This window comes from Filobasidium floriforme, assembly GCF_021052385.1.
Source record: "Filobasidium floriforme strain CBS 6241 chromosome Unknown HD553scaffold_3, whole genome shotgun sequence".
Taxonomy (NCBI): Eukaryota; Fungi; Basidiomycota; class Tremellomycetes; order Filobasidiales; family Filobasidiaceae; genus Filobasidium; species Filobasidium floriforme.
In genome coordinates this window covers 49,235-73,723 of record NW_025763624.1, presented here as the reverse complement: position 1 = coordinate 73,723, position 24,489 = coordinate 49,235, and the positions used below count along the sequence as shown (strand labels likewise).

The window sequence follows — 24,489 nt, the reverse complement described above, 5'->3', positions numbered from 1 at the left end:
CGAAGTCGTTAAGCGCGTCTCTTCCAGATCCAGCGTGACGACTCTACGATGATGCATGATGATGGTGATGGTGATGGTGATGATGATATCGTTGTTATCGATGTCATCTCAACAGCTTTGCTTCCTCCTACAAACCTATATTAGCGTCCCATAACCCAGCCACCATGTCCATCGAAGAGCTCTCCATCAACGACAACGCTTCCAACTCGGTCTCGGTCGAGCTGAGCAAGAACGAGAAGAAGTCTCGAAAGGCGCTCGAGGGTCTCGGTCTGAAGAAGGTCGAGGGTATCACCAGGGTTACCTTGAGGAGGCCCCGAGGAGTGAGTTGAGAGATTCGATGTGGGGACTTATGAGGTCTAAGCAGGGATCTGGGTCGGACGAGGGTCGCGGTGTCTTGGGAACTGGGTGGATGTGCGCAACCAGATTGGGGTTTGCAGAAGATCCTCTTAAAGAGCTCCGAAGAACTCAACTCGCATAACTAAGAGCATATAGGAGTCCACAAAAGCCCACCCTCGCTCGACCCCGGCCTTACAACCGTAAGAATTCGTTATCAATAACTAATTTCGACATCATCTTGCTCTGTCCACCCGGCCAGGTCCTCATGGTCGTCGCCAACCCCGAGGTCTACAAGTCTCCTTACACCGACTGCTACATCGTCTTCGGCGAGGCCAAGGTGAGCCCCATCTCCTCATCCGCTTATCATCAATAAGTCCTGTGAAGTGTAAACTAACTGACATCTAACACAAACTTCGCCATACGCCGCTTGCAGCTCGAGGACAACTCCTCTGCCGCCCAGATCGCTGCCGCTCAACAGGTCGCCGCTTCCCAGCAGGCCGCTCAGGCTTCGTTGGCTTCCGGTGGATTCGGACCTGACCACCCTCAGACTTTGGAGGACTTGTTGAGGGAGGCCGAGGCTGGTGAAGACGGGTGAGTCTTCGTCCCCCTCATTCCCCATTCCCCGTTCTTGAACGCCGTCGCTCATCTCGATCTCCGTCCCGGTGGTATCATCCTTTTCCCTTGTCTCCTATCTGATACTGTAGTGCCCCCGAGCTCGTCTCATCGGACGACAAGAAGGACGACAAGCCGGCGAGTTCGGACGTCGAGCCGGACGAGAAGGACATCAAGCTCGTCATGGAGCAAGCTAGCGTCGAGAGGGAAAAGGCCGTCAAGGCCATCAAGGAGGCTGATGGTGATCTCATCAACGCCAGTGAGTCTGAGTTTTAATCTACAGTACCGAGCTAGGTTGGTTTGACGGAATGGGATGCTGATCTGGTACGGTTCGTCCGTGATGTGTTTTGTATGTGTGATTAGTCGTCGCTGCCCAGTCTTAAAAAAGAGATCAAGATAGTAGTAGATGGTCTTAGCGATTCCCCGAGGATAATGAGAAGAATATGAATCAATACCTTCTTGCCGATCGATTTCTCCTCATACAGAGCAGGGTTGCATGAGTTGCGCGACCTAGTGACGACGGTTCGATTTTGGGCTTGAGCATTTGAAACTCAGGCATATGCATGCGAGCCATCATTAGTATGCCCTGTCGTTACACTGTAATCTGTCGAATGTCGTTGGTTGCGCGTTGGTACGACTGTTTGACTTGATCGATCGCTCATCGATCGCACATCTCTCGGTTGAACTTGCGCGCCCGAGCACGAGAGCAGATGGTTCGACGTTCAAGAACGATCATCATCTTCATGCTTCATGCTTCTCGAAACGTTCTCACCTGTATCACCACTATCATCTCGCGCATCATTATAGTACCAGCATAGAGCTACTCTCGATGACACTCTCATCATGACCCACGACCTGCCCTCGACGTCGCCCTCCCAGGCCGTCCACCTGCTCGTCCTTCGAGCACTCCTCTCAAACGGCTTCGAATCAGCTTCTCACCAAGCGACCTTGACCTTGTCCTCCATCCTCTCCCGGTATCTCGGCTTACTCGGACAGGCCTCTCTAGACAATGCTCAGGATTCGGGGAGGAGAGCGGTCGGGGTGTACGATGTGGTCGAGGCTATCGAGTCGGTCGGGGGGTTGGGGCTGGGGTTGATGCGCGAGGTGCTAGAGGACGATCTTGAACGAGAAGAAGGTCGATTGATATTCGACGGGATGGAGAGACTGGCAGGCAAGTCGAGCATCTGAACATCACATGGTATGCTTCTTGTCTGCTAATACCATCGAGCTTCTTCCGGACGTTCTTGTAGAACGAACCCGTGATGGACTCTCGCCACAGCGTGTTTTGGAACAGTATGAATACGTTCCTATCCCGACCAGCCCGTCGGTCTCGGCTTCCGCATCACCATCATCTAGTCGAGGCAAGCCGTTGGATTTGGAAGAACAGGCGTCGAGCGATAATGAAGTCGCCGAGCGTATGCAAACGGACGAGGACGAGGGATATGGTGGAAGCGAGGACGAGATGGATAGATCGCCAAGGGCTACCAGTCCGAGGGTGCTCGAGCAGAAAATCAAAATTACAAGCGAGGTACCTGAGGATAGCGATGTTATCGGAGGGAAACGATCACGACCGTTCGAATGGATGCGGGACGAACCGGATGATCCTCATGATGCCGCCTTTCTACCCCCATTGCCTGGCAAGAAACGTAAAACGAGCTCGTCACACGACGACCTTGTTTCCGATTCTCAACTCGCCTTACCTTCGACCGAGACCCCTACACGTCTCAGTCCAGAGCCCGACTCTGCCACGGTCGAGAGGGAACTTACCAGCCGACGAGCCAACCGGACTCAACTCGATCCATATACTTCTGCACCTATCCCGTATGCCTCGTCCGCTCTGCGGTACGCTCATCACGCACCAGGCGTAGGCACCGGTTTCAAGAACCGCTCTTCCGGACCTCGTCTCCCCGTCCGAACATTGATTCCCGATACCTTGCAAAGCCTCGTCAAAACCTACCAAGCTGCCAAAAACGCAGCCAAAGATCCACCTCAATCCGTCAGCGCTCGATCTTACCGAGCGACGGTTGCGGACATTGTATCGCATACGACGGGTCATCCTGCTCCCTTTATGCTCGCTGCGGGGACACATCAGGTCCCAGGGTCGAGCAAGGATCATACGGGGACGATCCCGAGAGGTAGCCCTTACGTACCGTCTTACCCTGTCTACGCATCATCAGGGTTGCCCGTCAACACCGACCACGAAAAAGACAAGAAACTGCCCGAGGTCTATCCTACGTCTCGTCTGTCGATCAAGACCGAAGAGACTTACCCACCCACGCTCGCACTCTCATTACAACCCTCGCCTCGGCACTTTGATCCATCCCGCCCTGCACTGTTGGAGACGGTCCTCACCGAATTCCCCGGTCATCCCGATCCGAGCAGGGAGACTTATCCTTTCCCCCGCTCTTCATGGTTGAAGCCGTCCCTGGTCTCTACTCACACTCGGATAACACCACCAACGGCGCTCCGGGTGGATGCCGCTCGAGCGGCAGAGGAAGGGCTGAACGAGGGAGACTTGGCGTTGTATGGAGAACCCGTACGGGCTCCCGGTCAACCCGACCCCGAGGGTAAAGCTGCGAAACGCGCGAGGGAGAAGAAGAAGCTTAAAGAAAAGGGGCTTGTGGGTGTACCCAAGATTCGGTTTACGATCAACGAGTCTGCTCCGAACGCAGGGGATGTGAACATGATCGGACCGGACGGTCAGCCGATCGGAGGGGACAAGGTCGAGGAAAAGGAAGAGATACTCTTGAGAGCCACATGGCCGATATCGGAAGAACGAGGCGATTGGCAGACTCGTCTAGAGCTGCCCGAGGAGGATGCGTCGAGCACGGGAAACTTGATCGCCTACGGTTGGGGACGACGACCTTTGTCCGTCACCTCGGGTACGCCTATGGAGCCGGACTCGATCGGACAGAGACTCGGGGGGATAGTCAAGCATCCCAAGATCGAGACGCCTAGTTATGGCTCTGTGGCCAAGACGGAGAACGGACACGCAAGTCAGACGAGCCAAATCCGTCGTGCTTCGAGTACCGCCTCTGGTCACGCTGGCATTACGAACGAGACCACGATCCAACCACCTAGGTCGCTGAAACTCAAGATCAAAACGCCCATATCGGAAGGACCGCCTTCGACGCCAGGATCCGGACGTGCCCCGCCTGGGAGCATGTTGCCGCCCATGACGCCGACGCCTGGTCAAGAACACCGTGACGATTCCACCGTCAATGGCAGTCAGGCGTCCAGTGCGTTTGGACGCACTACATCTATCAAGCTCAAACTACCCTCGCGGCCGAACTTCAAAACGTCGCCGTCTCCGGGTTCATGATTATGATCGGCCATGCGCATATTGTATGATCTTAACGATACAAAAAGTCTCCGCAGCATATCCTGTCTGTCTCTATATGCAATCATGTCTAATCAAACGTCTTCCTCTCCCCGGCCCTGCTTGCTGAGCTTGTAAGATCGAGCTACGCCAAGCAAGTTGAATAGGCGATGTTTCGAGTCGATCTTTTTGAGCGCCCGACTGATCGCCGTCAGCGCTTCATTCTCCTCGCTTTGCGTCTCACACTCTAGCCGCCTATCTGATGTCGAATAGTGGTCGACCTGGCAGCGTAGTTTGCGGATCTCTTCGAATCCAGACAGCTGGAACTCGGTAGCGTCTTCAAAAAGCTTGCGCACATCCGGTGGTAACGGCGAAGCCAGGACGCCGAGACATTTCTCGTAGCTTGCGTAAAGCGTTGAGAGATATTCCGTGTCGGTTTCACGCAAGATTGCCGAATTCAGGGCGGTGAAGATGGGAGCGATTTTGTCGGGTTGCTGAAGTGTTTTTGCGTGTTGCAAAAGATGCGGAAGGGCGCTACGATAACAAGAGGTCAGCCTTGTCCGAGGAAAGATGGGCGAATCAGCAAACTCACGAGATGGCGTTCTGAGATCATGGGATGAACCAGAAGGACGAGATCAGTGACAGGTTTGCAAATGCATTTCACCCTGGCTATCCCGGCACTTACTGTTCTGGCGTTCGGGTCCCACATAAAATCGACCGTCTCCAGCGTTACGACGAGGGCTTGATCGAGATAAGGCGCAAACGTAATTGCATCCAGCGTGGATAAGTACTCTGGCAAGGCTTCGAACGCCAAACCCTTCTCCTCCATCGCCTTCGAATCGATAGCTATTCGTGAAGTCTCATGGAAATTGATCACATCCATGCCGGGCGGTAGATTAACCTCATCCTCCGTCCCGTCGCCTGTTTGACAATCAGCACGGTTTAATACGGAACAAGGCTCTACGTTCGACTCACTCTCTAGGGGTTGTATTGTGGGTCGGACGCTTGCCTTTTTCAAGAGATCTGGAATTACATAGCCCACGTATGGCGAGAAGTCGGAACCCATGACTCGAGCCACCTTGGACCATGCTAGAAATGGGATTCGACATCGGCTCAAGGGTTTTTACCAGAGTTACGGTGTTTCGAGACTCACTTTGCGCGATGTAGCTGGCCTGGAAATCATCGTCCGGGGAGACTTCCGCTGCAAACACGGCGAAACTATGTGAGCACACGATCGCGACACCTAATCTCGCCATCGTGTATTACCTTGTGCTTTCATCAACTCCTTGGCAACCGCATCGAGGTGTCGGATCACCGCCTGGAAGTAGATCATCTCAGGACATGAACGCGCAATGGCACTGGGGACAGCTCGTCATCAGGACCTACCGCCTTGCCCACTGCTACCGCGATGATACCCGATGCCTCGAACGCTCTGCAGCGAAGCAGACGATACTCCTCTCCCGATGCTGTCCGGAGGATATGCAGTAGCATCTCCATGATGTCGGCTGAATAGCGAGAAGACATTGAGCTCAGATCGGATCAGAGATTGACGTGCATAGCAGACTGACCGGTATATGGTGCGAAACTACCCTCGGCGATGAGAGCCAGATAAGCTATTACCGCCGGGTAGACAATAGATGATGAGCCAAATTTTGACAGGTCTGACCGATCAATCGCCACTAACCCAAAGCCGTCGTGCATTCCTCTTGTACGAATTTCGGGCCAGATTGTATCAAGGCGACCATTCTACCAAATAGCCTTCGTGAGCAACGCCACGGGTATTCAAGTCTCGTAAGTCGGCAGACCAACCTCGGCACCAACGCCTGTACATGAGCCGGGTTGACTGCGCTGGAGGTGACCTCGGTCAAGTTGACAAGACTCAGCGCGCTTTGACACTGAACACGCGGTTCTGGGTAAGAGAATCCCAAGGAAAGAGCTCGCAGACTAGCATCAGCTGCCGACTCGGGAAAGTCTTCCTCCTGTAATCTCGACCTCTGTATTAGCCCAGTATCCAATGCCGCTCGATGCTATACGATCCGCACTGACCTCGAATGCCAAGGCCATCTGCCCGATCGTATAGATGACGGCATACCTTACTCGAGGTTGTGAGTCCGCGATGCAAGATTGCAGCATGGCCAAGATCTCCTGGCACGTCTTTTCCTTGTCCTCTTCGTCCTGCCAACCACACACCAAGATATCATCAGCTTTGCCCCGAGGGGTGAGCTAACACCTTGAAGTTGTGTATCTTCCTTACCTCCATGACGCTCGACATGACGGCAGATATGGCCATCAGACCCGTATGTCGTCCTCTCCACTCGCTCAACTGCAACAGCTGCTGAATCGGCTCCAAGATCAATGTAGACGCCTTGTCTTTCCGTCGGAAGCTTTGGGCTGAAGTTAATCAAAGGCGAGCATCGTCAGTAAGGTATCCTCCATCAGAGCCGGCTGAAGTCGACTTACGAATAGCGTCGAACAGTCTCAACAAGGCGTCCTCGGGCTCGTTCGGATAATCTTCGTTGATCTCATCGAGCTGCAAAGCAAACGCTCATACTATCAGCCTGACGAACTCCCTGATTCGACACCCATCCCCCTCCATCACTTTCGTCCACACTCACATCATCCGCCTTCAACCACTCTGCCAGATTATCCTCCTCGTCCTCTTGCGACCCCAGCGCCACATACATCCTCCCCAAGAGCATCTTCACCATCGCTCCCTTGTCCTCGTTCAACAACGCCCTCAACGGTATATAATCCGCGGTCTCTATCAACGTCAACAAGAACTCCAAGGCAGCTGAATACCTCTCCTCGTCCGCTTCTGCATCTGATGAGGCCTCTCCGCCGCTTTGTACCGGGGAGATGGACGTATAGGTAGAAGGTTGTAGTAAGAGCGGCAGGTGGGAGGATTTATCAGGGGGAGGAAGGCAGAGGGAGAGGAGGTATTTGTAGAGGTTCTCAAGGTGAGGTTCGAAGAGGTTTGGGTATGTCGAGAGGATCGACGTCAATGGAGTCGAGGCGATGGAGAACTTGTCGACGTTGAGGGTCGTCAGGACCTATAACCGTTTAGGAACGAATTCGCAACCACACGCACGATCAGTCGGTTTCCTCTTCACATCTTGAACCATACTGCACGTCTGAAGTTGACTCACATGACAAGCCTTGCCGATCAAATCACTCCCCACCTCATCCCTCCCTTCATCCTCCATATGTTCCCCCTCCAAGACCCCCTGAAGAGCCTTGACAGCCGCCAACCTGACATCGACGAAATCATCCTCCATACCCCGTGCGAGCAACTGTGCTACGTCCCCCGATTTGAGCGGGATGGCTTCTTGCGAGGTCGAGGTGCTGAACGAGAGGGTAAAGAGGATGGAGGGGTGGTGGATGATGAGTTGGTAGACTGAGAGACGGTGCAGCGGGGAGGTCGAGGTTGCTAGTCTTAGTAGCACGGGGAGGAGAGCTGGGACGTCTCCTAGCGAGTGACGGAGACGGTACGGTAGTGACAAGAACGAACGTAGTGTAGTACGGTCATTAGTACCTTGCCTTTGTGACTGTTTGATACGCCCGTCCCCGGACTCACTGCCTCGACTCGTCCACTCTTCCATCCACTTGCCGACCGTATCCGCCAACCCCTTCCTAATCCTCCCATCCAGCTCCGTCTCCAAACACCCGATCAGACACTTGAAGATCTCATCCACCTGTTCATCCACCAGAGCGTCGAAGGGAAAGTATGTAGGCGGGTCGTTAGGGTTGATCGGGGTCACGCTGATGAACGGTTGACGTCTGAGCAAGAGGAGAGCTAGGGTTCGGGATCCTGTTGGGTAAGCTCCGGCGCCTTGGGCGATGAGGGCGAGACCGTGGAAAGTTTGATATGTCGCATGCGTGACGTATTGTTGGAGCTCCGATTCGGCACTGTTATCAGGTTACAGTAGCTGCTATGAGTAAACTGGTCGTTCGTATATGATACCGTGATAGGTAGATGCGGAATGAAGACGGCTTACGGTTTTCGGATATGTTCTTCGCCCTGCAACAAGTTGTGAAGCATGGGCCCTAGGGCGTGGACGACGGATTGCATGCTCGACATGCTGGCTTCCGGCACAGTGGCAATCTTTTAGTGCAGATACCGAGGCAGTTGGAATCGTTTGCTTGATATAGAGAGATGCAGTCAGGTATAGGAAGCACAACTCTAGCAACTTTGCGATATTTCGACGGAGATGCGAGTGAAATCCAAAACGTAAACAAACCGATTGGGCGACCTAGGTTCCGGTCCTAGGTCAACCTTGTATACATCGATTATTTCAACCATTCTACATGGCTACTACGCCCATCATCTCATCTTCAAACAAGCCTGAACACAGTCTTCAATCATCTTGTCACTCGTCTCGGCCCAAATTCGTACGAAATCGCGGGCTCGAACGGGTCAATAGCGACACACAACTTCGAGATACTTTAACCGGCACCGCCCCCCCTGTGAAGCCTCGGACCACCGTCTGTCATGACATCTGGACATTGACAGTCTGTAGGAACACTTCATTGAAGCCACTGATATTATCTTGCCACGATGGGTGTCGCCGGGCTTTGGGAGGTGAGCCAAACGAGCCTAAACTTTGGCAAACAGGACGTTTTCTGACTACCATCTTGCTTCCCTTAGATCCTCGAAGGTACCTCCCAATCCATCCCCATCTCCCGCCTCTCCCTCGAAGCTTTCAACACCTCTCCTACATCCAGCTCTACCTCTCCTCGCCCTTACGCCCTCAGGATCGGTATCGACGCCTCCCTCTGGACCTTTCACGCTAACCGCCAATCCTCCCAAGCCGGCCTCAACCCTGCCCTCCGGACCTTGTTCTTCAAGACCTTGAAACTGTTGCAACACCCCATCTTGCCGCTCTTCGTATTCGATGGGCCGTTTAAACCGGGGATGAAGAGGAATCAGAAGGTAGCGGGGATGTTTGGGACGACGGATCAGGCGAGTAAGAGGTTTAAGGGGTTGTTGGATGATATGGGGATCGAGTATTGGACGGTGAGTATACCTCCGATCGCAATCCGTGCATGTGTACACTATTAGATTATACTACTCTTACTGATGCCCAAAACGCCTTTTCTCGTGCAGGCCCCGGGTGAAGCCGAAGCTGAACTCGCTCAATTATCAAAGCTCGGCAAGATCGATGCTGTCCTCACGGACGATGTCGACGCCCTCGTCTTTGGCGCTACCAAGATCTTGCGCAAGTCAGTCGTCTCTCACTCATCCCGTCCATATGTCCGCCTACTGTGTACTCAGAGGAGCATCATGCTGATTGTTTCGGTTTTGTCGTGTGATGTATAGTACCTCGAGGACGTTGTCTAGCAACAACAGGCTCGTCTACGATAACATCGAGGATTTCCAAGTTTATACGCTTGAGAATATCACTCGGCCCGCAGCTCGAATACGGGTAGCTCGTCGGACGCAGAGTCAGAGCGATGGTACAGCCTCCGAAGAAGCAGAAGAAGAGGAGGAAGAGGAAGAGGAGGAAGAGGAGCCCCGAACCCAGAAGGCAGGGAAGGGCAAGAACAAAAGTAAAGGCAAAAGCGGGGACAAGGGTAATGGCAAGAATAAGAATAAGGACGGATGGAACGGATTGAGCGTGGAAGGGATGATCTTTATCGCTCTGTGTAGCGGTGGCGATTATCATACGGTATGTCGGCTGATACTGGCGATCGAAGCGGAGATGGGCTTGAGCTGATTTTAGGTCAATGACAATGCAGGCGGGTATTCCTAGTTGTGGTAGGTGTTTCGGCTTGTCACCAAAGGGATAGTAAGATCAGTACTAATACCACTGCACAACACTACATAGGTCCCAAGATCGCCCACGGCCTTGCCCAGACTCCTCTTTCCACCGAGCTCATCAACGCCTACAAGACTTCGTCCCCCGAGCAGTTCCAAAATTACCTGGTCGATTTCCGCGAATCACTCAAACGAGAACTGTCTACCAACTCGCTCGGCTTTCTCCCGAACAAGCGTAAACAACTCGCTCAGACCTTGCCATCGACTTTCCCCCAAGTCGAGATTATCGACTATTACGTGAATCCGCGTATCAGCAAGGGTCAGGACGTCTGGCCGGGGTTCGGACAGCGGGAGGAAGGTACCCCAGGAGCAGGGAGACGAGGAGGAAGAGGTGATCCGAGGTCGTTTGCGATCGTCTGCGAGAAATACTTTGAATGGGGTACCAAGGAGGAAGTTGGGAAACGTATGAAGACGCTCGTGTGGCGGGGCGAGGTCATCAACCAATTGAGAGAGAAGCTCATGGTAGCCACTAGCACAGCGGCTGTTACTGCAACAGGAGGCAAGACGAAGAACTCGAGGATGACCTCGTACTTTCACAGCGTCTCGTCGAGCCAAAGTTCGGCTCGTAGCTCGCAGGACAAGGGTAAAGGCCGCGCGCTAGGTCCGACGAGCAGCACGGGCAGCCTCGTCGAGCCGATGGAGGAGTTTCCTCGGGCTCGACTTGTCACTATTCATTCAACTCGTCAACACGCTTCCACCGGAATGATCCTGGAGTACAGGATAGAATACGACCACAAGACGTGGACCCGCACGGTTCAAGCGGTCATGCAGGGTACGCGAATCGATCCGGAACTGCTGCCCGAGCAGGACAGGATCGCCATGGGTCTTACAACGGGGCGAGACCCTGACCGTGCCGAAAGCGTGACGTCCGAGACGGCGGACGACGAGTCAGTCAGCGGGCTATCGAGCGATCATCGGATGGACTGCACCCCTTCAGCCAAACGCAAGAAGGACTTTGAGGCAAACGACCGGCTCTGGATCCCAGCCGAACTCGTCAAAGCAGGTTGGCCCGAGCTTGTCGAGGCGTACGAGACCAAGCTGCGTGAAAAGGCCGAAAAGGCAGCATTGAGGACGCCTCGACGGACGAAAAGAACGGCTGATTTGTTGCGAGCGACTCCCCAGAGCAAGACGAAAACGCCGAGCCCGCAGCAATGCAGATTACAGGGGTGGACCAGCGACGAAGAAGGGTTCGGATCTAGCAGCCCGGTCAGGCCGACGGCACTGCAGGGTTGGCTCAATTCCGGTGGCACGCTGAGAAACACTAGCTCGGCTGCAGTCAGTCCTAGCACGAGTATCGCGACCGGTAGGACCCGAGCTGTACGTACGGCCACGATTCTCCCATCGGATCCTATCACCATCAGGACCTCTTCACCGCCCATTCCGACTCGAAGACCCTCCCGACCAGCCTCGTCCAGCGCATCTTCCGCCGCCGAGTCGACGTCGGGAGAAGAATGGGGAGGCACACCTCGTCGCCTTTTCGATACGCCCGATCCAAAAACGACACCAAGACCCAGAGCTATCTCTCGGCGTACGAAAGCTGGAGATGCTCAGCCGAAAGTCGCGAAGGATATCCATGCTACCCCTTTGGCTAGACCGCGCCGTCGGGTAGTGGCCTCGCCGGTCTCTCCCATCGAGATTATCGAGATCTCGTCCTCGTCCGAGGAAGAGGAAGAAGAAGAAGAAGAAGAGGAGCTAGAAGAACAGCTTCCACCCTCGCGCCTCAACTATCAATCTGCGACCATCGACGCACCTCAACAAATTGAAATCGATGAAGAGGAAGAGGAGGAGGAAGAGGAAGTCGAGGAACCGCTCCCACGACGTCGTCTTGACCCCCAATCCGTAATCGCTGTTGCTGGAGGAGCCATCGAAATGGAGGACGAGGAAGAAGAAGAAGAGGAAGTTGAGGAACCGCTTCCGTCCCGACATCCCCATACCCGATCTACGGAGCCTGACCGGGACCAAACAATTGAAGTGGACCGGCAGGAAGAAGAAGAAGAGGAGGAGGAGGAGGAGGAGGAGGAGGAGGAGGAAGTCGAAGAACAACCCCTAGGCCGCACGCTATTCTCCTCGACATTCCCTCAACTCGACGTCTCGCCGAACAAGACTCCCACCGCTAATATCCAACCACAATCACGACCGGGACCTTCCTCTACGCCGACCCGAATATCAGGCCGAACTCCGACCAAATCACCCGCCCATCGACCCGCTCAACGGCAAGCATACAAGGGCAAGACTACGCTCGACGACTTTTTCAGACCCATCGACCGGCCTGTGACGAACCGGAGTCATAGCGTCGATCACGACTCTATGACCCAGACCGCGACCGCAACGATTACGAGGACGAGTATTTTGGGCACCGGTTTGACAACAACTACGAACACAACGAATTTGACGACGAGCTCGACACGGGTTCAGACGAAGAGCATGACCGCGGAAACGACGTCTACCAGGACGAGCTTCTTACGACCGACCCGTAAACAAGCTTACGTGCTCGACAAGGTTGAAGCTGGGGTAGAATTTTATTCGTTACGCGATGTTGTACTATGATGGAGACAGGATCGGTTATTGTATTGCAACAGCGACAGCATGATAATGACACGATTACCTCGATCTCCGATCTCCGACCAACCATGAAAAACACAGGCGAGAGGATCCCGTCGCTCGAGCGACGACAGGCACGATGTTGCAACTCGAAAACGAGACACGAAGGCATAGCGGGCGGGACATGACATGGAAAACGGAATCGGAACTGAAGTTTTCATCACAATCATAATCTAATCTGATCGCATCGCGGAGTTCGTCACAGCCGTACAAATATTGCGTTCAACTTATAGGTCCTTAAGGGACCCATCAGACTCGCTTCGAAACGCCCACGGGAAGAGGGTGCGAATCGACGGCGGTACCCGAAGGTAACCAAGAACCGAAGACGACCGCTCTCCCCGCCAACTTCATCGATAGACGCCGACCCAGGTACCTCTCACCGACACCGCTCGATCTCTGAACGCCCGAGAGCTAGACAGAGATCGTAAACTTGCGCCATCCACAGGACCCGTGCCGTGAGGCATGATGGGTAAAGGGACCGGACGGTGTGGCTCGAACGAGGGAGTAGGGAGCGTGTTGGGATAGTTGGAACTCCGTGTAGGTTGGACGTCGAAGGTTTAAGTCATCAGCTGGGTTGAAGCTTTTGTGGCTAGTGTGAACTAGCGAGGATCAGTTAGCTGCTAGAAATAAATCCTGCAGACTGTAGGCAAAGAAGGCAAGGCGGTGGTTAGCGGTCGTGTTCGTCGAGAAAAGCCGAAGGTGGTTGTTGAAAATATGGGGGTGGAGAGAGTACTCACGTATGATCATGAAGAAAAAGGAGAGCAAAGGTAGAAGGAAAGGGATTATCGAGTTCAGAAGGCGAACTCTATATACTTTTCCCGCGAGAGGCTGGGAGCGGACATAGCACAATTTTTTCGCTTGCCCTGGGTGCAATCGCGGGATCTAAAATCTGCAAGCGAGAGGTCCAAGGTTTATCGCCGAAAGAGGAAAGTACGAGCAAAACATGCCGCCGCCCTGCTGACGTAACAACCACGTAAGCGCAATTTGACCCCTAGAAGCGCTTTCGAGGACTCGCTCACGTGACATGGAGCAAAACCTTCTTGCGCCTGACCCCTCGCTCGGGGGCACTCGACCTACTTTACGATCTCGACTTTGCATCGACAACCACTTCAATATCGCCCGCACGACCTCTTCTTTTCTTCTTAACAATCTAAAAGCGTACGTCCTAGACCGATACCTTTGCCCTCTCCACCACGTACTAATCAGTCGCCTTGGTTATCTACAGGGACATAAAAGTTCGAGCTCTGCTCTACTCCCGATGGCTAAGCTCGCGTTCCCGTCTGCGAGACCAAAGTTCCCTTCCCCCACCCAAAAGAGGGGGGGCGGGGTTTCGTCTTTCCCGGTACTCATCCATCCTTTTCAGGTTCGTTCTTAAAACCAGCGGATCTACCCCCAGCGATGAACCCGCAAGTGGCTCTGTGACCGCGCCCGGCTCGTCCGTACTCGTACTCTGTGATTTCCGACCTCTGGACCTCGATACCAAACGACTTGCTCGCCATCTGTATCATCGGCAGGATCAGCTTTATCACATGCTACCCCACGTTCAGGGACCTTTCGGTTCCTTCCCGGTTGAAAAGGACCGGGCTCCACCCTCGACTTCGAGTCTCGAGCGGGTCTCACGACCTGTCCGAGACTACCCCGACTCCTCTCTCCTTCATCCTTGGCGCGCTCGGTCCTCCTTGTTCACGCAGAGAGTCGATCTTGAGCTGCGCAGGGAAGTTGCGACGAGAGGGTCGACGGTTTGAGCGGGATGAAGGCGATGGAACGTGGGGTGGGTAGTGGTAATGGTGGTCTTGTCGGCGAGAGGCGGGCATTTACGCGGGGACAATCAGAGGGAGGGTGTGAGAGATGGAGATGGGACGGTTTGGGAGGTAGCAGGGCTGGGAAGGACCGACATTACATTCTCGTCGTTTCGTTTTTGCGTTTTCGGCTTTCGTTCGTGTTCGAGTTGTTTGTATATCGTAGCTGTTCGTCATAAATATGCATCATCGCTACATCTTATCACTCCGCTTGTAGAGTGCCACTTGATCAAGTCTCGTTTTGAGGACGCAAGTCCTGTGAGTCTCGTTCTGCCCGCATCGCTAAGGCTATCGACCTCTTATGGCCGTCGTCATGGGCCAATTCCAATGACCCGGATTGTGTTGCTCACCAGTAAGACACTGCTGAATCACATGGACGACTACAACGCTCGCACATATGCGGGAAAGGGCACAGGTCGGGACGACGCCGGGCTGACCCTGATCGTTACTACGGTCTCAATGACGGAGCAAAGACGAGGTCGAATAGATGTCGTTTTGAGTCTTCGTCTCCGTGAGTGGCGCTATACGTCTTTACCACCGTTGCTTTCTATGGACCTCGCTCGCTCAGTAGAAGCGATTTCACACCCTCCATTGCTCTCCTGTGTGTGTATGACCAGCCGTTCGACTCGTCGGATTGGCATTGGTTTTTGCCATTGCAGCGTCTTTTTCGTACCCTTCGAGCTGAAGAGGCTTCGGAATGTTTTCATGGTTGCGGTCAGTACGCCTGCGAGACCTTACTAGATGTTCTTCGTGTCATACACGGGAGTATCACAGATTCGTAACCAGTCCCGAGCGGATAAGTACCCTCAGGTGGTGAGCGTATCCTGAGCGATCGTCTGGGTTCTCCATGCCACACGCGGGAGTAACACAGATACATGTTCAGTCCCGAGTGAGTGAATTCAGTGCCACGAATGACGGTCATGATCATGAGTGATCGTTCAGGCCGCAGCCGATGTCCGACGGCGAGCGCTTGGGTTGTTAGCCAGTGAGCGGTCCCACCCGCCTTTCCTCCGAGGCTATCGAGTCGATGTGGATCAGGGAGGCCGAGTGGGAATCACTGGTCAGTGAAGAGCTATGTAGCCAATTCTTTGCGAAGATTTATTGAACGGGCTCGATGCAAAAGATACGGCGGGAGAAATGCCGATAACATTGCTGTGAGAGAGATCGTCCTACCAGAAGCCGATGCCACCATCTGGTTGTGGTCGATAGCCATCACTCGCTTTCCACGCCTTGATGGTCAGTCTGACTCGTGAGATCGATACGCCTAAGGATCACGGGTCGAGGCGATGGGCAAGTCAAGACGGACGACAATCACATTCGGATCGAGTTGTTATACAGGAATACACCGCAGTCCACGTCTACACTGTTGTCTCGCTTCTATCGCTGTAAACTATAATCGACTGCGCGCGTAGCCCCATGTTGCATGTTCGTCGATGTTATTGCCATAATAATTGCTGGGCGTTCACGATGATAGCGATATCAGAGCGTACGTAAGTGACAACGAGCAATAAGCCTGTTAGATAGAGCGCATGATCTCACGGGTTGGCGCGTGCTGCTAGCATTCGCTCGGTCCGGCAAGTAAGAGCGCACCGACCCGTTTGCGTTATCGAACGCAGTTGCGCAAATCGGAGAGATGTTCCCAAGAATAAAGCTCGTATTCTCTCAAGCAAGGTTCAAGGCGGATGTCGGTCGAAGTGGTCTTAGGAACCGGTCGGCAGTCGCTGAGCGACCATGTCGAGGCTGAGTTCGACCGCGCGCCGCGTTCATAGCAGTGGCTTTGAACCAATCGATGTCCCTTGCCTATCAGCCAGACGGTGTCATCGGACTCGTACGACGAATAACGATATCCAAGACAAGCCCTTGTCCAGGATCCGGCTTGGACCAAGATGCCATTACCTCGAGAGCTTGAAACATCTGCTTGAAACGCCTCGACGCGACCTAGACGAACGCGCGTGCGCGTGTGTTGGTGCGACCAAGTAGAAGCGCACCTAGCGAAGTTTTGCGCTTGAGTTGGGCTCGTCCCTCCTCGTTCGAAGGATTTCTCTGGGATATATAAGCTGCAAGCTGCAAGCATCCCTCCTTTTCGATACCTTGCGTTGGCGACTAACAACCGGCTCACATTGCGTACCGGCTCTTTCGAGTGCAGTCGCTCTCGATAGGGTTGAGGGTTAGAACACACTCAATCGGCACCTCAAGAAACCAGAGCGACATCATCCAAATCGTGAGCATATTTTTCCCCCCTTTCTCGACCGGTCTCCCTTTCCTCTATCCTATCCCTGCCCCGACTCTCTACCCACCTCGCAACCCGCCCTCTCTTTTTATGATGACCTGAGTGCATTTGGCTGGAGTTCTTCCATACCCATCCCGGGTATGAAGGCCGATGTGCCTTTTGTTGGACGATGCCGAAAACTTCTCGCTACCTTAATAACACATCTCTGAACATAACCTCTCCGCACCCTCTTTTCTTTGGCTTGATCTGATTCGGATGTTTGATTGGAACAAGTGCTGACTGCTGTGTTTGCTTTCGCTCTGTTCGAAAAGGTACAACCTGGGTCACATTCGGAAGGTGATTTTACTTTCGATTTTACCGCGGTACGTCTTACCGGTCATCGTCTCCACTTCTCTATATAGAGATCTCTGTCGAGCATGTACATCTGTAGTATTAGCCATGTTACCGAATACAATCTTCATCTGCCACTTGATCTGTCTGCCGCATCAGCGTCGTTGTCATCTGTGTATCTGTCCATCGTTGCGATCGTGAACTTGTCTCGTAAAGCTAGAGCGCGGAGATCTTGGTCTCGGCGGGCGAGTGAGGGAGGGAGCAAACGGTTGAACATCTACCTTCCTCAAGGTTCTCATATGAATCATCGGATCGTAAACGTCGACCATTCGATTCGGACTGACCATCGACGACTATAACAACACCGCTACAACCGCATTTCCTCTTGCATCATGACACAGACATAGCTCATCTTCTTGCCGGACCGCAACCACAACCCTCCCTCCTTCGCACCGCTCTCTCGTCTTTGTAGCACAATGTCGAACCGTGCCGAAGATCCCAAAGCCCTGTTCCGTCAATTCATCCAGACGCTCTCCCAGATCCCACCTACGACGCCCGCCAGCCAATTGGACAAGCTGACCAAGCTGCAGAGGGTATTGGAGAAGGAAGAGAACCTGGTCTCCGAAGCGGATGTTGTCAAGCGGGAGAGGCTCGTCAAGGAGTACGAGGACGAGTTGAGAAAGAGTTCCAAGCAGAGCCAGTCAGTATCATTTGTCGAGATCATGTCAGATCGAATCAGCAGCACCTTGAGCTCAAAGTGGACCTCGGTCACTCGATGCCCCTGTGACTCAGGATCTTGGGACAAGCCTGTGCAGAGCTGCAACACTTGATCAAGGTCGTAGATAACAAGCGACCACTGGAACCATCTACCTCTTCGGCTTTGGAACACCCTGCCAAGCATCGGAAACAACAACGACTCGGCGTAGGGTCCGACGCACGAGCTTCGCCTGCCATATCCAACCGGTCGCTTTCTCCTCATCTTCCTCTTTTTGCTGCTGTTTCTACTCCGACTCGTGATCGCGAGAGAGAAAGAGAAAGAGAAAGAGAGAGAGAGAGAGAAAGAGAACGTGAACGGGACCGGGATAGAGATCACAGAGATCGCGATAGGGATAGGGAGCGTGACAGAGAAAGGGACCGAGATCTCAAGGACAAGTCCCACAACAAACACAAACGGACGACAAACCCGGACCATAAAGAGCATCATCCTCGGGAAATCTCTTACGCCCGTCAACTACCTTTACGACCCGGCCGGAGGATCGCTTTCAAAGCTCCTGATCATGAGATTGGAAAGGGAGAGACTGGATGGATCTTGGCTACTGTGAAAGGGATGATTGGAGGGGATAAGACGAGGTATGAGGTCGAGGATCCTGATGCTGATGCCAAGTAAGCGTCGTTCCCGTCTCCCTCTCTCTTCTCGACAATGGCAACCGTGATTATAGAATTCCAAGGTGTTACAATTACAAGGCTAATTGACCTGTTATTCTCGCTCAACCCCAATAGCTCACAGAAACATTTCACGACGACCATCAAATGCATCGTCCCCCTCCCCGACCCCAACGCACCCAGAGACTCACCCTCTCACCCGAACGCCTACGAAGACCGGGCGATAAGATCCAAAGTCGCAGCCATCTACCCTGATACGTCCAGTTTCTACTGGGCGACCGTCGTCAACTACCTAGGCTCGCCTAAGGAGAAGGGGAAATATGTACTGGAGTTTGAGGACGATGAAGGGAATCAGAGGGAGGTGGATTATTGTGTTGTCATCGATGTGAGTCGGCTTGGGATCTCCATATATGGTCATTCGGGCTTTATAGGCTGAACGTGGTCACACGCGGTGGGATGGGATAGGCGGCGACGTTGAAATAGGATGAAACGGTGGTGCAGGTATCTACACAGTAAGATTAACGGACCGTTGTAGTATCACGATCATGATGATATCCGCTCGAAAAGTTTTGGAGCAAGAGGTCGATACAATAGGAGCATCATCGTCATCATTTATTGTTTTCTTGTAAACGCGACATATCAAATGGAATCGACCGACACGACGAACTGGAGACGACATTAAAATAATGAGACTTCGTTTCGTGTGCTCGTGCGAAAGAGCGGATCACGTGCGAGCCGTTTCGATGTACGCAAGACTGTGGTTTTTTTGTGGCGTGGTCATTTCACGCTCAGCTACGGTCCTCCATATGGGCTCGATCGATGTCCCGCCTGTGAGCGCATTGGCTATGTCTCAATGCCGTCAACGGGGAAGGTTGCTAGAAGATGATCCGACGTTTCATATGGAGAGTGGCTTTATGCGACAAGCGTCGAAACAACAATAGGAGCCGCATCAAGTCTCAAGAGGATACGACAAGTCAGCGAGTTCAGGAAGAAAGATGGGACGCCGCTGAGTGACAGTGAAGCGAAAGACGCGAGATGTGTGATATATGATATACCTTGTGGAAGTGGAGCGCACTTCGGCTTAACGGCCAACTTGAGGAAGGGTACGATCACCCGCCATACGCACACCAACGCTACTGATACCATGGTCAAGGTCCGATCGAAGATCTCGAAATTCGATCGGGTATGAGCCCCTTTCGTCATCTTTCGTTACAAAGTGGCTGCGATGTACGGGGGGTCGATGCTGGTCGATTGCGTTTTAAAGCAGGGTCCTAAGACGCGTCCTTGCGGCAAGGTACGGCGGAGCTCGTTCGTACATTGGGGCTGTGCGTACATATTCAATGCATGCTGCGCTCTGAAGCCGTAGGCACCTGGGTAGCTCTCGCCGCATTGCCGCACCCCGATGTCGAATGCACACAGACCTTCGCAGGGAAATAGAAGACATTCGGCGCGGGGTGCGTCAAACTCACGCTCTCCTTCCCCAGCAGTGGCGCGCATGCCGTCATCGTGCGCTTCTAAGTTGTTCGAGGTCATCGACCCCGCGCTTCGTCTTGTTTTTCGGTCAAGGCCTACGCCGAAAGGGTCATCCCCCCCCGCGTTCAAGCGAGAGACAGCCGTCTCTGTTGGATCGGTTGATGTCGTCCCGAGTCTCACAGAAAGTAAACACTCTCTATCGGGTCAGAAGATCCTCATCAAAATATCTTGAACCATCATCGTCTCCTGGTGATCATCCCCAAATCTCGGATCGAAACGGACGAGTTTGAACACGAAAATCAGGTCTCGACGGCTTCCACCGAACCAGATAACGGAGTAGACCGCGTCACGTCGACAATCGATTTTCCTCGTTTTCCCTCTTCCCGTACCCCTCGGTCTAACCAACCACGTTCACAACAAACAAAACTACTACTCCAGACACAATAGAACTCGATAGGCTAGGACTTGGGGATGAAGGTCCCCTCGGAAAAAAGGTCTACACCCGGGTCGAGCTCGAACCCGTTCGAACACCGGGTCGCCAGGGCCATCAGCGCGTGTACGAGGTGTCGGAGTAGGAAGAGCAAGGTCGGTCTGGGTCTCCTCTTTTCTCCCCCGTCTTTTTATTAGTATTACTGATACTTTCTCTCTTTCACTCAACTGTATGCTGACACGATACGATACGATACGATACGATACGATACGATATGATGTTGTTTACTGTTGATTTACAGTGCGATGGGAAACTCCCAGCGTGTTCCGCGTGTGAGAAAGCCCGGGTGGAATGTATAGGCTTCGATGCGATCTCTAAACAAAACGTCAGCCGAAGGTGAGTCCAGTATCCCGGGGTCCTCCATAAACCTAAATCCTCTTCTTGTTCCTCTTCATATTCAAATTCAACCACTTCTCATTGCAATGCAAAATCGATATTTACTATTATATTACTCGCCGATACGCGCCTTAACTTGGCATTATAGCTACATCCATGATCTGGAACAAGAAGTCCTCGCCCTCCGAGCTCAATGCGGACTCCCCCTGACCGGTCCGAATACTCTTCCTCTCTTACACCTCCCCGCCCCAGGAAATGGAAATGGGTCTGGTAATAACACTCCCGGAGGAGGTGATAATGGCGGTCCTTCAGGGAGAACAGCAAGTTTCCGGATGGACGAGGATGCGGATGGGGATGAAGATGATTTAAAACCTCGGGGAGATCGGTTGACTTTGAATACGGGAATGAATATGAACATGGGTATGGGAATGAACATGGGAATGGGCATGGGAGTGGGATCGGGTCATAGTCAGGCAGAGACGGAAGGAGCGAGGGCTTTGAGCGCTTTAGGAGCGGCGGGGATTTGGGATAACGGGACTGCGTCTGGACGGGGGTACGGTCAATCTCAAGAACGTGATCGCGATCGTGGGGACCGAGGTTCGGAACGGTTAGGATCGGGGGATAACAATAACGGTGATGATACCGGAGCCGGCAGTGGGAATAGCGGGCCCGGGGATATCGATCCGAGCTTAACAGGAATGTCTCGAGGACCCGGGTTCGGCCTGGATCTTTACCCAGGAGGATCTAACACGCTCAACTCTGGTGGTGACGCCCTCGCTGGGCCCGGTTCGAACCCTACGACCACCTCGGGCGGGTTCTCGCCTCACGGCGGAGTCGGCCTGGCTCGTATGGTAGTCGACGCCGTCATGCGCGTCGGACCTGCAACAGGACCACCCGCACCGCAAGGTAGGAGGGATAGCAACCTGATGATGATGTTGCCCTCCCTCTCCGGCTTGGGAAATTACGCCGGTTCGACGAACGCCCAGCAGGCGGGGGAGGCGTTGGCAGCGGGGTTGTACCCTACCAGCCATCAACGCGGTCCACAGGAAGAGTCCAACGCACGTGGGGCGTTCTCTCCAGCTCGTTCTGCTCGGGGCGACGATCCGGCCGAATCCGACGCTCATAACGCTCGGAAACGCCGAGGTCGGCCGGTCGATATCCCCGCCTTGCCACCCCCAGCCGCCGTAGACAGGCTCGTCCAAGTCTACGTCGATTTCGTACAAATCATGCTGCCCATCCTCCACATGCCCACGTTCAGGGAGATGCTCGTCAGGGTCCGTGATCGTGCCGAGGACGTTAGCGAGGCCGACATCTTTTTCGTCTTGATGGTCCTCGCTCTGAGTACGATGGCCTTGTCCCGTTCGCTCGACCCGACGGCGGAGTTGAGGATGTCTTCCGAGGCGTTCTACTTGGAGGCCGTCAAGCACTTGGAGGCGGTGTTTGAAGAGTCGGATTCGTTGATCGGGTTACAGGCGATCTTGTTGTTTTGCTATTACTCGCTCTTGAACCCGACCCGAGGCAGTGAGTTCGGGTATCGGATAGTGTTGATCGCGTGGCGTCCATTAATCCACCATGGTTCGACCTCGCAGGCATCTGGTTCCTCGTCGGACTGGCCAGCCGGACCGCCGTCGATCACGGGTTGCACCACGAGACGTCCCAGTCGGACAGCTTGACCCCGCTCGAGCTGGACATGAACCGCCGGCTGTTTTACGCCGTTTACAACTTGGATCGGTTGTTGTGCCATGCGCTCGGTCGACCGCCTAGTATTCCTGATACTTTTATCAGCGTACCGGTGAGCTCAGGGTCACAATGTATCACTTACGAAAGAAGTACTAAATCTCGGATTTCTTGTCGCGCAACGTCTCGCAGGCCTTTTCGAACCTCCCCGACTCGGCCATCACCAACCACGGTCTCCTTCACGCCGAACCCGATCCGTACAAGGTCGTCTCGCTCAATTTCATCCCGCTCCGAGAACTCCAATCCACCATCTACTCGCGCCTCTACTCGGTCCGGAGTTTCGATCCGCCATCACACGAATGGTTCATGGACATGTTTGACAGGCTGAAACAGTGGTTACAGAATAGTCCCGAGCCGAGGGGAACTCAGAGTACCGAGGGGTACGCTGTCAGCTTTCACAGTGAGCAGCGACAACAAAGGCGTGTTGCAGCTAGAATAACGGACTGATCGCCATGTGCCATGCGACAGACACGGTCTTGCTCTTGTTCCGCCCATCACCGGCGTGTCCCCGACCGTCGCAAGAAGCGCTGGCCACCTGCCTCTCGTCGTCGAGCTACATTATCCGGATCTTCAAGAGCTTGCAGAGAAAGAACAAGATCAACTGGTACTGGCTGTCGGTGAGTGGCGGTCGCATTCGGTCTACACTGTCGTAACTTGCTAAAGACGATCCGACTCGGGCTACAGAGCCACTACGTGTTCATGGCGGGTATCACCTACCTTTACGGTCTGTGGAACATCAATATGCTCGGCGATTCCACTGTCGCGCCTAGCCTGATGGAAGCGCATCTCGACATCCAGGCTTGTCTCAGCGTGCTCGAGGCGCTCTCAGGTGGGTGCAGAAAGCTAGATGACAATTCGATACATAATGCTGATAGCTTTTCTGGCATTGATAGTGTCGGTACCGTCGGCTCGATCCTGCCGATGGACTTTCGAGATGCTCAGCTCGGCCATCCTTCGACGACTCTCTGGCGAACAGGCGTTTAGCGAGTCGTCGAGCTCGAGCAATCGGGGCGGCGCGAGCAATGGCAACAACCACAACAACGCCGATTCGTCGTCATCGTCTCGGTTGATGCCAGACGGACCGGGGCTGGGAATCGGGACAGCGGGAGCTCGCGCCGAATCCGCCATGCGACACTCGTTCCAATCGCAAGGCTTCCCCTCGCCGTTACCCAAGATGGAACTCCCCACCGAGATCTCGCTACTGGACAACTTGTTCCTGAACCCGATGATCCCTTACCCAAAAGCCTCGGACTCGACCGCCGTAGGCAACTCGTTCCTACACACTCCTAGGGACAGCGTGTCACCGCCACCGCGAGGCGAATCGCCTCATCCGGCTTACCCTTACCCGAACGTGAACACTGGGGATGAATCGATGCTGCGAGGCGGATCGAGAGGCGCGGGTGCTAGTGGTCTGAACGGCGAACGTGGCGATGACGGGATGGCCACACCACGAAGCATCCTAGCCGGTTCCCCTGCTACGCACATGATGCACGGAGGAGGTGCTGGAGCTGGCGCGGGGATGGGAGCCGAGACGGACCTGGCAGCGAGCGGGTTCGATTTCCTCAGTTTCTTGGCTGCTGACGACGGTGGACACGGAGCCAACGCGGTCTGGGAGCAGACCGAGCCGTTCAGGCAGGAGATGCCGATGTTGGGATGAGACCCCCGGGTATCGTCGGGGAGATGTCGAGGAACGCCTTGCGCCTGCTGTTATCTATTCGTCATTCGCTGTTTGTATACCAAGTTGGGCTGCGAGCCTGTGAACGTAATGTTGCCATCGTAAATGAGTTGATGACATGATTGAAATCGATTGGCGAAAGGAACATCGCCTGATCAGGTGACAAGTGAATCACGACGTCAGGTGAAGAGTCCTGATGATGGGACGGGTATGAAAGGAACGCTCAAGATTCTCAGTCCAACACATGCATCTGGATCAAGATATAAGGCGGCCAAATTCCCGCCAGACGCCCCGACGACATCGTAAAAAGATTCGCTGACAAGGATAATTTGCCAACCAAACTGCCACCAAAC

General features: G+C 53.9%; 7 protein-coding genes across 7 annotated transcripts; 5 read left to right on the top strand and 2 right to left on the bottom strand.

Moving 5' to 3' along the window:
- Positions 1-113: 113 nt before the first annotated feature.
- On the top strand, positions 114-1,466 carry HD553DRAFT_304947 (NAC domain-containing protein). Its single transcript, XM_046179088.1, has 4 exons — positions 114-320; positions 596-673; positions 770-927; positions 1,041-1,466. The coding sequence occupies exons 1-4, from the start codon at positions 165-167 to the stop codon at positions 1,222-1,224; spliced, it is 576 nt and encodes a 191-aa protein (XP_046039056.1). The 5' UTR covers positions 114-164; the 3' UTR covers positions 1,225-1,466.
- A 246-nt stretch (positions 1,467-1,712) lies between these two features.
- Positions 1,713-4,270, top strand: HD553DRAFT_333640 (uncharacterized protein; the record flags this gene model as incomplete). Its single annotated transcript, XM_046182110.1, has 2 exons — positions 1,713-2,119; positions 2,199-4,270. The coding sequence occupies exons 1-2, from the start codon at positions 1,792-1,794 to the stop codon at positions 4,268-4,270; spliced, it is 2,400 nt and encodes a 799-aa protein (XP_046039055.1). The 5' UTR covers positions 1,713-1,791.
- On the bottom strand, positions 4,239-8,413 carry HD553DRAFT_304943 (armadillo-type protein). The gene is made up of 17 exons (XM_046179087.1): positions 8,263-8,413; positions 7,842-8,173; positions 7,414-7,733; positions 6,883-7,317; positions 6,728-6,797; positions 6,522-6,658; positions 6,314-6,442; positions 6,077-6,246; positions 5,952-6,013; positions 5,836-5,880; positions 5,654-5,772; positions 5,534-5,585; positions 5,421-5,468; positions 5,243-5,356; positions 4,953-5,188; positions 4,860-4,870; positions 4,239-4,801 (listed from the first exon to the last, which is right to left on the bottom strand). Exons 1-17 carry the CDS (start codon positions 8,343-8,345, stop codon positions 4,363-4,365), a joined length of 2,802 nt encoding a protein of 933 aa, XP_046039054.1. The 5' UTR covers positions 8,346-8,413; the 3' UTR covers positions 4,239-4,362.
- A 409-nt stretch (positions 8,414-8,822) lies between these two features.
- Positions 8,823-11,165, top strand: HD553DRAFT_258216 (PIN domain-like protein; the record flags this gene model as incomplete). Its single annotated transcript, XM_046177376.1, has 7 exons — positions 8,823-8,846; positions 8,913-9,281; positions 9,372-9,487; positions 9,585-9,721; positions 9,890-9,933; positions 10,059-10,973; positions 11,043-11,165. Coding segments are annotated over 7 exons (1,728 nt in total), but the record flags the coding sequence as incomplete, so codon positions are not given.
- Positions 11,166-17,185: 6,020 nt separating this feature from the next.
- On the top strand, positions 17,186-19,087 carry HD553DRAFT_292152 (SGF29 tudor-like domain-containing protein). Its single transcript, XM_046178399.1, has 4 exons — positions 17,186-17,742; positions 17,835-18,425; positions 18,543-18,810; positions 18,891-19,087. The coding sequence occupies exons 1-4, from the start codon at positions 17,519-17,521 to the stop codon at positions 18,906-18,908; spliced, it is 1,101 nt and encodes a 366-aa protein (XP_046039052.1). The 5' UTR covers positions 17,186-17,518; the 3' UTR covers positions 18,909-19,087.
- A 108-nt stretch (positions 19,088-19,195) lies between these two features.
- On the bottom strand, positions 19,196-19,788 carry HD553DRAFT_304932 (uncharacterized protein). Its single transcript, XM_046179086.1, has one exon. It carries the CDS (start codon positions 19,626-19,628, stop codon positions 19,338-19,340), a length of 291 nt encoding a protein of 96 aa, XP_046039051.1. The 5' UTR covers positions 19,629-19,788; the 3' UTR covers positions 19,196-19,337.
- A 791-nt stretch (positions 19,789-20,579) lies between these two features.
- On the top strand, positions 20,580-24,268 carry HD553DRAFT_292149 (fungal-specific transcription factor domain-containing protein). Its single transcript, XM_046178398.1, has 7 exons — positions 20,580-20,724; positions 20,873-22,245; positions 22,314-22,516; positions 22,594-22,861; positions 22,930-23,078; positions 23,146-23,290; positions 23,355-24,268. Exons 1-7 carry the CDS (start codon positions 20,603-20,605, stop codon positions 24,116-24,118), a joined length of 3,024 nt encoding a protein of 1,007 aa, XP_046039050.1. The 5' UTR covers positions 20,580-20,602; the 3' UTR covers positions 24,119-24,268.
- The last annotated feature ends 221 nt before the right edge of the window (positions 24,269-24,489 follow it).